At 32.1% G+C, this 16,026-nt stretch overlaps 2 protein-coding genes across 3 annotated transcripts in view; both read right to left on the reverse strand.

The window, feature by feature from the left end:
• Positions 1–6,493, reverse strand: part of LOC108693794 (myotrophin-like) — a 32,530-nt gene extending 26,037 nt beyond the window's left edge. For both annotated transcript variants that reach the window (XM_018202940.1, XM_018202938.1), the window contains exon 1: positions 6,094–6,493. In XM_018202940.1, coding sequence (XP_018058429.1) covers positions 6,094–6,162 — 69 coding nt within the window. In that variant the 5' untranslated portion in view covers positions 6,163–6,493. The remainder of the gene's footprint in view (positions 1–6,093) is intronic.
• Positions 6,494–10,655: 4,162 nt separating this feature from the next.
• LOC108693789 (histone-lysine N-methyltransferase SETMAR-like) lies at positions 10,656–11,114 on the reverse strand. Its single transcript, XM_018202927.1, has one exon. The coding sequence runs from the start codon at positions 11,112–11,114 to the stop codon at positions 10,656–10,658; it is 459 nt and encodes a 152-aa protein (XP_018058416.1).
• Positions 11,115–16,026: the final 4,912 nt, after the last annotated feature.

The raw sequence follows: 16,026 nt of genomic DNA on the forward strand, positions 1-16,026 counted from the left end.
CTGCGGATTGGAAATCATATTTACATACAGGGACATTGCTGTGTTTTGTACTCATTTTAATTTTGATTTGCATTTCTGTATACTATATATATATATATATGACATTCATTCTGATCATATTGACTCCGTATTTAGCTGGAAACTTAATTAATTAATTATCTTCAAGGTTATATTTAGATTCCACCCGAGTGCTATCTAAATATTACTCTATTCTTGTTATTTACCGAATGTTAAATAAGGATGACAGTACCCGGAAAACATCCAGATGGGAATCCAAGCATACCTCAACATGTTAATTAAGGAATTAGGAATAAAGAATAAACAATTTCAACCTATCAGAAATCGAATATATTGTTTCTGAGAGATTTAAATTGTTTATTCTTTATTCCTAATTTCTTCTATTGTGCGCAAGGCCTAACTATGCTTGTAGAAGATAGTTTTCTCCGTTTAAACCAACTTAACGAGGTTAGTTTTTATGAGTATATATTGTATACGTATAGCTGGTCACAGAAAGGTTGTAACACCTTTTTCTTTGGTGGATTTCGGAATGCAGCTTGCTCTCCGAGTGATTGATTCTTACTCATGGATCTATAAATAAGAACCACTCGGTAAGCTGCATTCCAAAACTTATCGAAAAAAAAGTGTTGCAACCTTTCTGTGACCGTCTGTACACGCAAGCATTGGCGGAATCTGCAAAAAAAATAAGGCCGCAGACTTTTGCATGATGCATAACGCATAATACATAATGAATCAACTAATCAGAATTTTTCCTTTCCTCCCATTTCATGGAAAAGAAGAATTTCGATTGGTTGATTCCTTTATGTACAATGCATTATGCGTTACACAAGAGCTGCGACCAATAAATTTATGCAACAGAAAACGGCGGAATGAAACCACGACCAATCATGAACGTTCCACATCCCAGGAGAGCGCACCCTGAAGGTGCGATTACATGTAGCGTGATACGCGGTACAGAAACTAACTAGGTAACTATAAGAACCATGTAAACCATACCGCTTACTTCTTTTCTCCTCTATTACATGTAGCACAGTAAACGGCACGGGCCAGTGACAAATTCACTAAGCATTTCTTAATAGAATTAATTGATTTAAATACAATTACTAAGTAAATCCTTTGAAAAAATAAGAGTTTTGTTGAAATGTGCACAGAAATAAATTCATATAAAAAATTCATATTAAAGTTTATTTATCACTAGCCCGTGCCGCTTATCGCGCTATATGTAATAGAAGGAAAAAGAAGCAGCACGATTTGCGCGGTTCCTATAATTAACTAATTAGTTTCTATATCGCGTATCACGCTACATGTAATCGCACCCTGAGGATGTGATCCCATGATGCGGAATTGGCGAACCACTGATTGATCGTGGCTTCATTCAGCTGATTCCGTTCCGCTAAAATATGTTTTCCTATATCCCATAGAGCGGAATTTTCGAAATACACAATTAGCCCTGATCAATCACAAGAACCTTCTCGTAGATCACTTTCATTAGATCCACTGGAATAGCGTTTGTCATTGGCTCGTATTGATTGCGCATCTGCAAGTTCCGCTCCATGGGACATAGAAAATTAAACTTCTGCGGATCGGAAATCACACATACATACATGGACATTGCTCTGTCTTCATTTTGTGTACTCATTTTGAGTTTGATTTATATTTTCGCCTTTTTGTATACTATACTACCAAAATAAAAAGTAAAACAAATGGTACTATTTCTTGTTATTTATATAAATTTATCATTTTAAAAAAAGGTAAAAAAGCGCTAAGTGCTTTTCAAAGAATCGTTGGATCGGTTTCACCAACGCCAATTACTTAATTAGCCGTGGAACTGACTAATTGTGTTTGCTGTTTAGTAGAATTGACTATGGTTGACAGTTAATCCGATTCGGCTTAATTGAGTTGGTGAAACCGGTTCTTTGTATTATATATAATACTAAGTCACTGTTAAATCTAGTGTCAAGTTTAATCTAACGTGAGTTACCACTGCTCCTATTAAATATATCATTATTTTTTACCAAAGCGATAGTTAAATTTGACACTATATTGTGTCAATTTATACTATATAATGTTAAATTGACACTGTAATAATAGTATAATGTCAAATGTAACCATTGTTTTAGTATATAATAACGATATAATAGAAGTAGTAGCGACTCATGATATTATAGGTTGAATTTGACACTATAGATAGAATTTAACAATGTATCTAACCCAATTAACAGTAGTTTTAATTTTTCTTCAAAGATATTTTTATTGAAGGTTTTCTTATTCCAACCTAGTAATGGCAACTTTAATGTTCTGTCAAAAATTATTATTCTTCGAAAAAAAGTATCAAATGAAAAATTAAAACCCAGATGCTACATTCTTAACTAATCAAGTTAAATTCTATCAAATTAAAAAATAAAACATATATTGTCTCTTGTTTTTTATTTAATCTCTATCATGATATGTATCATTTAAAAAAGATTTGATATCAACAATTGGTGTCAAGTTAAATTCCACGTAATTCGGATACTATAATAAATTATATAAATAATATTAATTTTAATGATATATACCATTCCTTTAAAAGATTTGATATCAAGAACTAGCGTAAAGTTAAATCTCATTTCTTTATACTATGCCAAATTAAATAAATAATGAATATTACTCTATTGATATGTATCATCTGTATAAAAAAATTTGTATAAAAGATATCAACAACTGGCGCCAAATTAAATTCTATTATCAAAATAAAAAGTAAAATCCAAATGATACTATCTTTATTATTATTTACTTAATCCAAATGGAACTATCTTTAATTTTTATGCAATGAAATCTAAGTATACGTACATCTTATTGAAGGATCTTCCTAATCCAATCCAAATGGTTTAAATTCCTCTTAAATGAAATTATTATATCACAATCCATTCAAAGACATTTTCTCTTTCATAAAAAATTAAAGAGTTAACCGTATAAAACAAAAAAATTTAATTTAAATAGAAAAATTTTTCATGTAAAAACACTATTAATAGAATTAATAATTTCATTTAAGAGGAATTTAAACCATTTGGATTGGAATAGGAAGATCCTTCAATAAAATGTACGTATACTTAGGTTTCATTGCAAATAAAATTAAAGATAGTTCCATTTGGATTAAGTAAATAATAATATAGTATCATTTGGGTTTTACTTTTATTTTGATAGTAGAATTAATTTGGCGCCAGTTGTTGATCTCTTTTATATAATTCTTATATATAATTCTTTTATACAAATGATGCATATCAATAGATTAATATTCATTATTTATTTAATTTGGCATGATATAAAGAAATGGGATTTAACTTTGCGCTAGTTCTTGATATCAAATCTTTTAAAGGAATGATCTTTTAAAGGAAAAATATATATCATTAAAATTAATATTATATATTAATATTGTATAATTTGGTATCCGAATTACATGGAATTTAACTTGACACCAATTGTTGATGTCAAATCTTTTTTACGAATACAATATAAAATTTTGAGAAATTTCATTTGACGCCAATTTTGTTGATATCAGATCTTTTATACGAATGATATATATATATATATATATCATTAAGTTAAGTAAATAACAAGAGATTATTTATGTTTTATTTTTTAATTTGATAGAATTTAACTTGATTAATTAAGATTGTAGCATCTGTATTTTAATTTTTCATGTGATACATTAATTTTTTTCGAAAAGTAATAATTTTTAACACAGAATTAAAGTCATTATTTAGAGATTGGAATAAGAAGATCTTCAATAAGAATATCTTTAAAAAAAAAATTAAAACTACTATTAATTAGGTTGGATACTTAGTATTATATACAAAGAGCCGATTTCATCAACTCGATTAAGCCGAATCGGTGATTAATTGTCGATCATAAATGGTCAATTCTACTAAACAGCAAACACAATTAATCAGTTCTATGATCAATTAAGTAATTAGAGTTGGTGAAACTGGCTCAAATGATTCTTCACGAAAAGCACACATGCTTAGCGCTTTTTTTACCTTTTTTTAAAAAGATAAGTTTGTATAAATAACAAGAAACAGTATCATTTGTGTTTAGTTTTTAATTTGATATAGTATACATAATAATTAAACCCGCGCTGGCACAGCGCCACAAGAATAAAGTATCTCTTAACAGCCGGTACTAATCAACTTGGTATAATACTATGTATTATAAAATAATGATAAAAATCTCAATTTTTTTTTATATAAATATTTTATGAATACAGCGCGCGGGTTTAATTTATTATTATTAAAAACTAGACACCGGAACTATTGTTAAAATCTATCAGGAATTATAGAACTCAAGAACTATAAAATCAAGAACTATAAAATTTCATTGTTTTCAATTGATTTTTTCGAATCTTGCAGTACCACGGGAAGTTACCATCTCAAATTTTCAAGTGTTATTTTTATTTAGCTAAATCAAGTACTATTTATAAAACCTATCAGGAACTATAGAACTATTGCGATTGCCAATGTAACTCTTATCAAAACTTGCGATGCCAACACTTCACACATGTGAATATTTATCTGTTTTATACAAACTACAACATGCGATAAAAGAATTTTAAAAAAATGTTTTCTTTTCATAAAAAATCAAAGTTATCTTAAATTTTTTAAATAACACTATACAATTTTTTCCATAATATTGTAGGGGTTTTCAAGACAAATTCAAATCACTACTAAAATGTCATTTTTATTGATGTTTTATTGATTCCATTGATATTTAATATCAAATTTGTAACAATATTTGTAATAGCAATATCTCTGCCTCTGACACATCATACACACACACACACACACACACACACACACACACACGCACGCACGCACGCACGCACACACACACACACACACACACACACACGCACTTATTTAATAAAATATGTAATAAAATTAATAAAACATCAATAAAATGACATTTCGACAATCATTTGAATTCTTGAAGACTCTTCAATATTATGGAAAAAAAATTGTATGATGCTATACAAAGAATTTAAAGGAATCCTAAAGTGAAGCCCAAATTCCAACAATATCACTATTTTATCGATAAAATGTGACATCGACATTATCTTTATATACTACTACATTAATATCGCATTCACACATATGTACAAATTTTCTAACTAATCCTTCATATTAAATATCTAAATATCATATTAAATATCTAATTCTAAGTATTCAACAGTAGTTGTTCATGTAATCTCTAATACAAATCAAGTTTGTATTATACATATGAAATATAAAACTCGTATATAAAGCAAACATTATTAGGAATCGACATTAAAAGTCAGTAACAAAATTGTATTTTCCACTTTTTTTTGTTTTTGGCATAAAATCGAGTTTGGGCTACATTATTGTTTGGACTATATTATTGCTTACTTTAATTATGGAGAAGAATTTTTTAATTTGTAAAAGCAGTTAGAAAAATACTTGTTATTTGAACAAATTGATTAAACAGATTCAATGTATAGGATCCCCTTAAGTTAATAATTTTGATTTATAAAAAAAAAATTTTTTTTAATTTTTTTATCGCATGTAGCCTATATAAAACAGATGAATACTCACCCTTCAATCTTTTTTTTTTTAACTAACTTGGAAGTGTCTGAAAAATCGTATACTGTTACGCTGAACATCTTGTACATCTTATACAATGGAAAAAAATTTACACACTTACACCTATTCCAATTTCTAAATTGCTCGTTCCTGACGACAAACGATTTACACAAGAGAGTTCACAAGAGACAACATACTTAAGAAGAGAAATATTCAAACAAAAGAATAAAAATAGAACTTGGTGATTGATAGATATTGAAGAATGTACGGAGCGTGACAATCATTTAACAATAATCATTTACTCATAAATATTTTCGTTATCAAATCGTACATTTATTTACCAATTATTCGGTAAACTTCTAGTATATAATATATTTTATATACGTAATAATCTAGGAAGACGGCAGCGTTGTGTGTATCAATCATCGCACAGTGATGAAATGTGCGTTTTTGAAACATCTCTAAGAATTAAACATCATTCATTTCACATCATATTTACCTTGTTCTCAACGATGTCTCGTACTTGCTCGAGATCGCCGTTTTTTATGCCCCAAACGAGCTCGCTCATTTTCGTCGATGCTGTCGCTCCTGTGGATTTACACGGTTGTATCCACACTGCCACACACTACGTAAGTCTACTTCTTTGTTTTTTTTTCTACAACTCTCTTATCCGTTCCGTACCTCAATCATTCGTTCATGAAATGAAACTCCGGAATTCGGTTGCTATTGACAGTAAATTCAAGTAAATTCTAACCGATAAATCTCACCATATATACAGTGTGCATTAATGCCATTGACAATTTGGGCTAGTGATGTCAGAAAAAAACATGCATGGGAGATCAAAAGATGCTATCTCGGCGTTTTTCGCGTGATGCTTGGAAAGCTAAGGATGAAATCACAAGGTTCGGAATAGGACTGTGGAATAGAATGCGTCATTGAAGCAACCAATCAGCACTATTCCGCACTTTTCCATCACGCAAGTTTTGTGTGCTGTATTCACATGATGCGTCATGATATATCCAGCATGAATTTAAAAAAAAACTACTAACTTCATGTTAATAATTTGCTTAAAATGAAATTATCAAATTATATTTTCAAATTGTAAAAACAATTATCACTGTTGTAATGTTTAATGTTTTACAATTAATATTTATAATCTCATAACAATGTTTTGAATTGCTTTAATGCATTTACTATCATTTTTCCGCATCGTGTGAACATAACACACAAAACTGACGTGATGGAAAAGTGCGGAAAAGGGCACACTGAAATCATACGTAATGCATCATTATTTTTTTGATCTTGGTATCTATATTTATGCACTCTTGTCATTTGCAAATTTTGTCATTTTGCTTCATTTATCTCGACATTACGCAATTCCATCATATCAATCAGCATCAAATTATTTCAAAATATGACAGTTTACAAGAACAATGACGCACTCGCTTTTTCGCAACATCAAATGCGGAATAGAGTTGAGTGATTGTTTCAATGACGCATTCTCTATTCCGCAGTGTGTGATTTCACCCTAATGCTCCGGCACACGACGTGAGATATCCAATGAGTGTACAGCTTTACCTGTGATGTTTTCATTCTAAAGGTATACCCTCATTGGCTATCGCGTGTCGCGCGGGATGAACATCGCGTTGATGCCAGAGCCAAAAGCATTTTCGTGTTAACTCGATTTAAACGTCAAAACAAATCACGTGATCAAAATTGACGAATACTAAGCATCAATTTTGATCACCTAACCTGTTTTGATGTTGAAAATGAGTATCAAGCATCAGCATGAAAATGCAAACTAAGACTGGGTTTTCATTTAACGGAAAGTGGAAAAGCGAAGGCCAATCAGAACTCACAGAAAGACAGAAACAGATAAGCGAAATGTACCGCCTACTACTACTACGATTGGCCTCCGCTTTTCCACTTTCCGTTTTTCCGTCAAAATGTGAACCCGGGAAAGTGCTTTCTCATGTCGATGTTTGACGCTTTTCGGTGTCAAAATAAGTCACGTGATAAAAATTGATGAATATGCGTCAATATCAATTTTGATTACATAATCAATTTTGCTGAAAATGAGCGCCAAGAGTCAGCATTAGAGTCCTATATATAAAGAGACTCGACATCGAACCCTCATCATCAAATCGGATCCCTACCATCACTCCTGCGTCGCCGCATATTTAGATCGCTCCAGTGTCGTAAAAAATAAACATATTCCAATCTTATTCCAAGCTCCAACATACTGTACTTTGTTGTAGCGTTATTAGTTTCCCTGATTTACTAAAGGCAGGATCCAAAATCGAAAAAGAAAAAAAAAAATATATATATATATATATTCCGTTGATTCCGTTAGAAAAGTGAGAGACTGTATTCCATTAGTGGTTGAGATTACATGTGTCAGCTGTGTTAGAGGTTCCGCACAATAAAAGTAACAGAGAACAGAGAATAAGAATTTCAACCTATCAAATATCAAGTGGAATACATATAGTTTCCGGTCCGATCGAGTTTGTATTAATCTGTGTTGAAGTAATGATGTTTCGAAATTCTTATTCTCTGTTCTCTATTCCTTTTGTGCGGAGTCCCTTACATAGTCTGTGTAATCAGCTGCTTCATTTAGGAGAGGATATTCAATCAGAATACACATCAGATTGCCAATCAGAAACTTGGACTAGTTTTCACCGAGGTTTAAACCGGATCAGAATATAAAAACCAACTAATTACAGTTGAGCATTCCTTTGTCGTTTCCCTGTAACAGGGGAATACTCGACTGTAATTGATTCAAGAGTAGATCAATGTCAAATCTCTATATTATATATGTAATACTCGTATATTACTAAAGGCTACTGCAGACAAAATTTCTGTAATAGTAACCTTAAGACGTGAACTTAAACTGATGAGCCAATCAGGATACTACTTTAGATCTACGTATTCTAATGGAAATAGAAATAGCAGTAAACTTATTCATAAGGTTTCAACCGGTTGAAATTCACTTTATTGTGAAGTTATGGATAAGTTTACTGTTAATTTCCATTTTCATTAGATTATGTAATCTAAAGCAGTATTTTGATTGATTTATCAGCTTAAGTTTACATCTTACACATACTATTACAGAATTTTGTGTGCAGCAGACCCAACGCCACTTAAGAGCTGGCGAAAACACTACGATGGCTGAGTTCCAAAATTTATTGCCAGTACTGAAAATCTATAGTTTACGTTACGTGCACTATATATTTTGGAACATGGCTAATAGTATTGTTTGTCTCTCGAGAGCTGTTCGGGATTGTTCCGAATGAACCCAGTGTACACCCAAGGACTTCGATTTCCCTTGAAAATTTTCACAAATTAAAAAATGACTACTTTTTTACATTAATGCTCATAATCCGTGCGCGATTAACGACACGACTAATGGCGTTTTCGACCCGATCAAGTTTGGGTTAGAAAATGCTTTGCTATTGGTTGACGACACATTCTATCAATAAGAGAGCACGAAACATCATTACTTTAACATCATTCTTCATGTAGTTTTATGACAATTTATGTAAATTTATGTCTTCCTGTTATTGTCAGAGCATGAAAGAATAATATCTTTATTCATAGATTATATGTGTTCGATTATGTGTGCGTAAGCGTATATGAGAGGAGTTTTGCGATTCGAACGCCGCCTACTGAGCACCATCAATACGATTCAGAAACCTGATTTTGACCATACTTTTCAAATCCTAGTTCGGTCTCGTTCCTCTTCGCTGCTCGGGGTCGATCTGAATGAATCCAACCATGGTCTCTATCCTCCATGACTAAATTCATTTAGATCGACCCCGAGCAGCTCTTGAGAGACAAAACGAATAATGCTGATATCTACACAAATGCACTACAGGTATACAATCCTTCTCTTGCTGGTGCGCTGGACTTCGCAAAGGCTTTCGATACTATCAATCATGACCTACTTTTAGTCAAACTTAAGTTATACGATCTTTTTCATCCTGCTCTCTCGCTAATCTGCTCGTTCCTTACAAATCGCATGTAGTAAGTTCTTGTATATAATCCTTTTCCTCTTTTTCCTCTATTCATGCCGTTCTCTCTGGTATTCTCCAAGGTTCTATTCTCGGACCTTTACTCTTTAATATTTTTGTATCTGATTTGTCTAATGTTTCTTTATCCTCAGAACTCTTCATGTATGCAGATGACGTAATTCTTCTCAAATCCTTTCACCCTTCGATGCTTTAACAACTTGTTCTGCTTTGAATACAGACTTAAAATCTATTGCCAAGTGGTCCACTAATAATGCCCTGCTAAATCCTTCTAAATCATTCTTGCTGATTTGTCAGATTTCTCATTCGAGTCATATGTGCTGTCAAGTCGGGCTGCTCATTTACGTCTTCTTTATCTCACCATATTCTTTCCTGCTCTCAAAAACTCCTCACTTCTCAATTACTTATTACGAGGGCTGTTTGATAAATACTCGTGATAGGGAAGAAAACACTTTAAAAAAAAATTTTTTTTTTTATTTCTCTACATAATCTCCTTTCAGCTCGATACATTTAGCCCAGCGATATTCCAATATTTTTATACCGTTTAAAAAATATGATTGGTCGAACTCTTTAAAATAGGTCTCTGTTTCGGCGATGACTTCCTCATTTGATGCAAAGCGCTTTCCGCCAAGCCATTTTTACATGTTTGGAAATAAATAGAAATCGCAGGGGGCCAAATCTGGAGAATAGGGTGAATAAAACAACAATTCGTAATTCGATCAGTTTTGCCATGGCGATTGCGGACGAATGAGCTGGTGTATTATCATGGTGAAAGAGCACTTTTTTTCGCTGAATGAGGCCGTTTTTTCTTCAATTCAGCGTCGAATCGGTCCAATAAATTAGCATAGTACTGTCCCGTGATTGTCCTTCCCTTCTCCAAACAGTCGGTGAAAATGATGCCTCGCGAATCCCAAAAAACGATGGCGATCTTTCCGGCTGATGGAACCGTTTTTGCCTTCTTTGGAGTAGATTCGCCGGATTTAATCCACTGTTTAGACTGTTCTTTCGTTTCTGGTGTGTAATGGTGAATCCATCAACAGTGACGAAACTCTTTCGGATTGCACTTAAACACTCCAAACAGTGCTTTGAAGTTGTCATGCGATTCCGTTTTTATTCCTGTAAGCAAATGTGGCACCCATCTCGCCGATAGCTTTTTCATGCCCAATGTTTCGTGTAGGACATTTTGTATGCGTTCAGTTGAGATCTTTACAATATTAGCAATCTCTCTGATCTTCACCCGGCGATCTGCTAACACGATATCATGGATTTTGTTGACCATATCCTCCGTAGTCACCTTAATCGGATGACCTGGACGCTCTTCATCAAAAATGGATGTTCGGCCACGCTTAAATTTGTTGTACCAATATCTTATGGTAGTCATCGAAGGTGCGTTATCCTTATATACGACATGCAACTTTTCTTTGATTTCTTCACATGACTTCCCGTCCAAAAACAAGAATCGAATCATAGATCGATATTGCTCTTTCTCCATGATTGCAAACAAGCACAAACTCGTCAACTTTCAATTGTTATAAAAACTAAACTATAAAAACTAAACTAACCGGTACAGTTGTCTGAAATTTTTACTTGCGTCGTTCAAAAAATGGCGTTCAAAAAATTACACAGTGATATACAGACTTTTAGTCAGAGGCACCCTCAGTCGTCAAACACAGGTACTTATCAAACAGCCCTCGTAGGCCGTCTCCAAGATGATTGTTTGAATATTAAAATTTTTACTATTCAAGAAATTACTTATTATGCTTAATCATTCTATATAATTAAACAGCCCTCGTATTTCTCTATTTGTTTATTTGCTGATGTCGTCTACGTTCCGGTTCTTAACCAACATCTGCTAAATCGTGTACAATGTATCCAAAATTCTTGTCTCCGCTTCTCCTATTGTGTTCGTAAATATGACCATATATTTCCATATTACAGAGATCTGGCTGGCTTAAGATTTGGCAACATTTTATTCTCCATCTATGCTGTCTTGTATTTTCTCTTCTTCGCTCCAATATTCTTTTATATCTGCGATGTCTCCTTCAGTTGAATTCTGAATATCATTCCTCTTTTATCATCTTGATATCAAGATTACTTATCCTTCCCCATATATCGATCCACTAAGTTCCATGTCGCTTTCTCCCACACTTCTGTCAAATATTTTAATTTCCTTCCTGATTCAATAAAAATCTCTTCCTCTCTATCCTCTTTTCGTGTCGCTGCCTCGCGTTTTGTGTGATTTCAATTATTAGTTTATCCTATTGCATTGTTGTCTTATTCTGGTTTTGTTACTGATAGGCTTTGTAACAGCAATTTTGCTGACACCTAACCATTTACAAACTACTATTGTCTATTATATTTATGTTTATGTTAACTACAATCTATTGTATCATATTTTATGTCTATTACTCTTAACATGTTGTCTTTTTCATATAGCTTTGCAATAAATTAAATTAAATTAAATTAATTTAAATTAAATCTACCTTTCGCTTAGGGTGCTGTTCATGGTGGAAATATTAAAAATGTGCTCGTTTTCGAAACGAATTTCATACTGTTCTGCGCATCCAGATGCAGCTATTTTAAACATTTGCATCGCGTAACTTTGAAGTAAGTGACACGCAAAGTGACATTTCACGAAAATAACTACGTGTCAAGTAAAAATGTACACAAATAGTTTTATAAAAAAAGGATGCATTTCTTTCGATTAATTATTTGTATTTATATTTTATTTATATATAATATTATCGTATTTATGTGTCGTATTTATATATGTCGTATTTATTTATGTGTTTATTTATATAAGTTATTACAAATTATATAATTTATGAATTATTAATTATATGTGAAAATTATGAATTATTTGTATTTATATTTTATTTATGTATTGTGTATGTAAATGTAAATTATTATAAATTATTTTTTTTATAAATTATAAATTATTTATATATTAATTATTATGAATTGAATTATTTTTATTATTGCACACATAAAATAAAATCAAATTCATTGTATAAATACGTAAAATAATATTGAACGCCAACTTCAAATAACGGCAACATGGCGGCTTCTGAATATCGCTCTTCTTAAGATATTAAGTGTAGTAAAAAGAAATCCATTATTTTTCCATTCAATTTCATGCAAAAATAAAAAAATATTAGCATTTTTTGTGCATTGTGAATACTACTCAATTCAGAATTGTGATTAGGAAGTATAGTTTTTTAATTCAATTAAATTAAAAAATAATATCAGCAATTTCTGTGCAACGTGAATACTGCTCAATATTCTGAAATGCAATTTTTCATTCTAATTAAATAAAAAAAGTTTTTAAATGGTTTTAAAAACCATAAATGCTACTTAAATTATTTATTCAAATTTATAAGTAGGAAATTTTTCGTTTTAATTCAAACTAAGTTAAAAAAAGTTGTAACGTAAAAATAATGAGCTATTTTTTGTTTCTCTTTGATGAAAAGTAAAATGAATGATCGATGTGATCATTCGCAAACCAACAGCCCGAATTAGGCTAATCATGGTATGCGATATCGGCTAAGCGAGATTAAATTATTCGACACTTACTCAATGTTGTCTCATAATAATGTAAATTGTTTATACTCTATTATATCTGTTAAATAATGATTTTTATTATATCTATATAATTTCCTTACTAGTTTAGCTGGGTGTAATTAAAGTAGAGAATAAATAACATATTTATTAATTGAAGACATGGTGGCGGATAACATAGAAGATTCATTCAGAGGTCCCAGATCGAATCCCACTAAGGTGCGTTTTTTAATATCAATTTGAAGTAATTAATTTCAGATATAATTATTATAAATGTCTTAGGAATAATATTTGTAATTCTTAAATATAAATGTTTTTTTTTCAAATATTAAACTAGCGTCAGCTCGGATCCAATCCATTTCAATCCATTCATCTATTTATATAGATTTAAAGTATACGTTAAAAAAATTTTAATCCATTTTAATCCATTCTCGTTTGCTGAGTAGACTAATAACATCGGTATGCATTAATGTACTAATTTAAAAAGAAAATATTAGGTGTAGTAAAAAGAAATCCATTATTTTTGCATGAAATTGAATGGAAAAATAATGGATTTCTTTTTACTACACTTAATATAAAAAAAAATTTTGGATTAATCCTTTATTTGAAAGATGACGTGAACATGGATTAAAAAAAAATTATTAACAAATAACCGATTATATGCTTCCATACACTCGTGAGTCAAAATGCTCTTTTTATCTATGATTATTTAATATATTTTTACAAGTATATATAACAGCCATTTGAAAATTTCATGAAATTATCGCAAATAATAACAAATAATACAATAATTAAATAATAATATAATAATTAAATTGGTATAATGTATTGATCAATCATAAAGAAAAGTTGGTATAAATAAAATTGAAAATAAAAAATAATCAGAGTTAAATAATAATAAAATCGCACACAAATTTTTTATTAATAAGAAATTTGTATTTATTTATTTATTGTGATAATTCTTTAGAATACGGGCATCATTACAAAACTTAATAAAAATATGTTTATTCGACACGTTTTCACTTAAAATGGCAGAAAACGTGATGGTATACTTCACGAAGCAAATTATTAAATGTTAAATTGGGCTATGTTCGTTACGTCCTATACGCGTCACGATTCTTTTCTTTCGAAAGAATCGACTTCACGTTGCGACTATAAGACTTGAGTGAAGTCCTCTGATAACAGTCTGACAGAACTGAAAAGAAAGATCAGACAAGTTCCGCGAAAACTCATAAATGCCAATCAATCCGGAAGGAATAACAATCTTAATGCAGGCCCGAAAAGTGACAAGATTGCAAAAGATACTATAAATTCACCGAAGTCATGCAATAGTAAAAATCCAAGTTTTGTCATCCCAGACTGACCAATAATTTCTTAAGAAAACAGGCGCTACATCGCGCTTCAAAAATCATAAAACACATGAAATAACTTGCCACGATAGCGTTATCTAAGATCAGACTCGCGACTGACAATGATTGCCCTGCACGCAAAACTAGTTGCATATACCATCTATTTACCTAGCCATATTTTCGAAGATAATAGAATTCGTCATCCGTCTGAAACAATCTTGCCTCTTTAAAGAAAGATAAATCATTTCTTTTCTTCTCGAAACCCTTCTAATGATGCACTTTAAATTAACAATGATAGGATATTATAAAAATCGTATCTCGCATGACATTGCAATTAATTGTTGTCCTAGATAAAGGGCACTACGCCCTTTTTTCGGGATATAGTCTCGCGGAAGCGTCAGTACTCGGAAATCAGTCTTGGTTCACGTCGGTGCAGTGAAAACTCGTGTTAGTAAACCATTCACGTCAGTTCTATCTTTACACAAGTGCATCAAAATTTTGGGCAAAATTATTATTGGGATCACTCAGTCACTGACTACTGCGACTACTGCTGGCGCTCTTGGACAGCAGGCCTCCTCATTTCGATCAATACCTACTTGAGATCTCATAGACAAGCAGCTAAACAATAAGTTTAGTCGGCCTGCCATTCCATTCGGTTATCCATATCTCTCCCCGTATAAAACCACACACACACACACACACACACACACACACACACACACACACACACATATACACGCTCGAACATATATATTTAACCCTTTGGTTATAGCACGTCCGTACTTCTAAAAAGACACGGGAACGAGCTTCTTATATCCGAAGAAGTAGACGGAGCCGTAGTCAAGTCGTGTCACCATAACGATCGACGACAACTACTTAGAAATTTCATACTCGCCAGTTTTAAATCAAACACACCACTAGACTTGATTTCTCTCCCTGTCATCGACTCCTCTATTTAGGAAATCCTAAATCTCCTCTTCTCTTATCAAAGAGCGATTCCCTTCTTCGCCTCCTCCCGAAAAGCGATTCTCTTCCCCTTCTTCTTTAAATCAACTCCCATTTCCTCCATTCCAAGCAGATCCCGTGCCGATCGGCTGGGATCGGTTCCTTCGACTGTATTCTTCTCTCACCAGCGAAGGAAATAGACTGGTAACGGTCTTTATTCCTGGAAACTCCACCCCTTCCACTGTCCTTTATATGCACCTTGTCCCGATGTGCTCCTGCATCACTTTTCTTGCCTCCAATTCCCAACCTTATTTTCCTTCTCTTATCCACTCCCGTACACACACACACACACACACACACACGCACTCACTTACTCACTCACTCACTCACTCATTCACTCACTCACTCACTCACTCAACTTCCATAACGAAATTAACTAACTCAACCATTTTACCATAAACAAATCGATTGTAACTACATTAATAATAATAAGCTTTGCTTGTATATTCATATAAGTATGTATAGATATATATATATATATATATGTATATA

The sequence above is a fragment of the Atta colombica genome, unplaced genomic scaffold (genome assembly GCF_001594045.1).
Source record: "Atta colombica isolate Treedump-2 unplaced genomic scaffold, Acol1.0 scaffold99, whole genome shotgun sequence".
Classification (NCBI taxonomy): Eukaryota; Metazoa; Arthropoda; class Insecta; order Hymenoptera; family Formicidae; genus Atta; species Atta colombica.

Bases quoted from the DNA above. Each gene is read 5' to 3' on its own strand.
- LOC108693789 (XM_018202927.1), bottom strand. From the start codon at position 11,114: ATGGAGAAAGAGCAATATCGATCTATGATTCGATTCTTGTTTTTGGAC.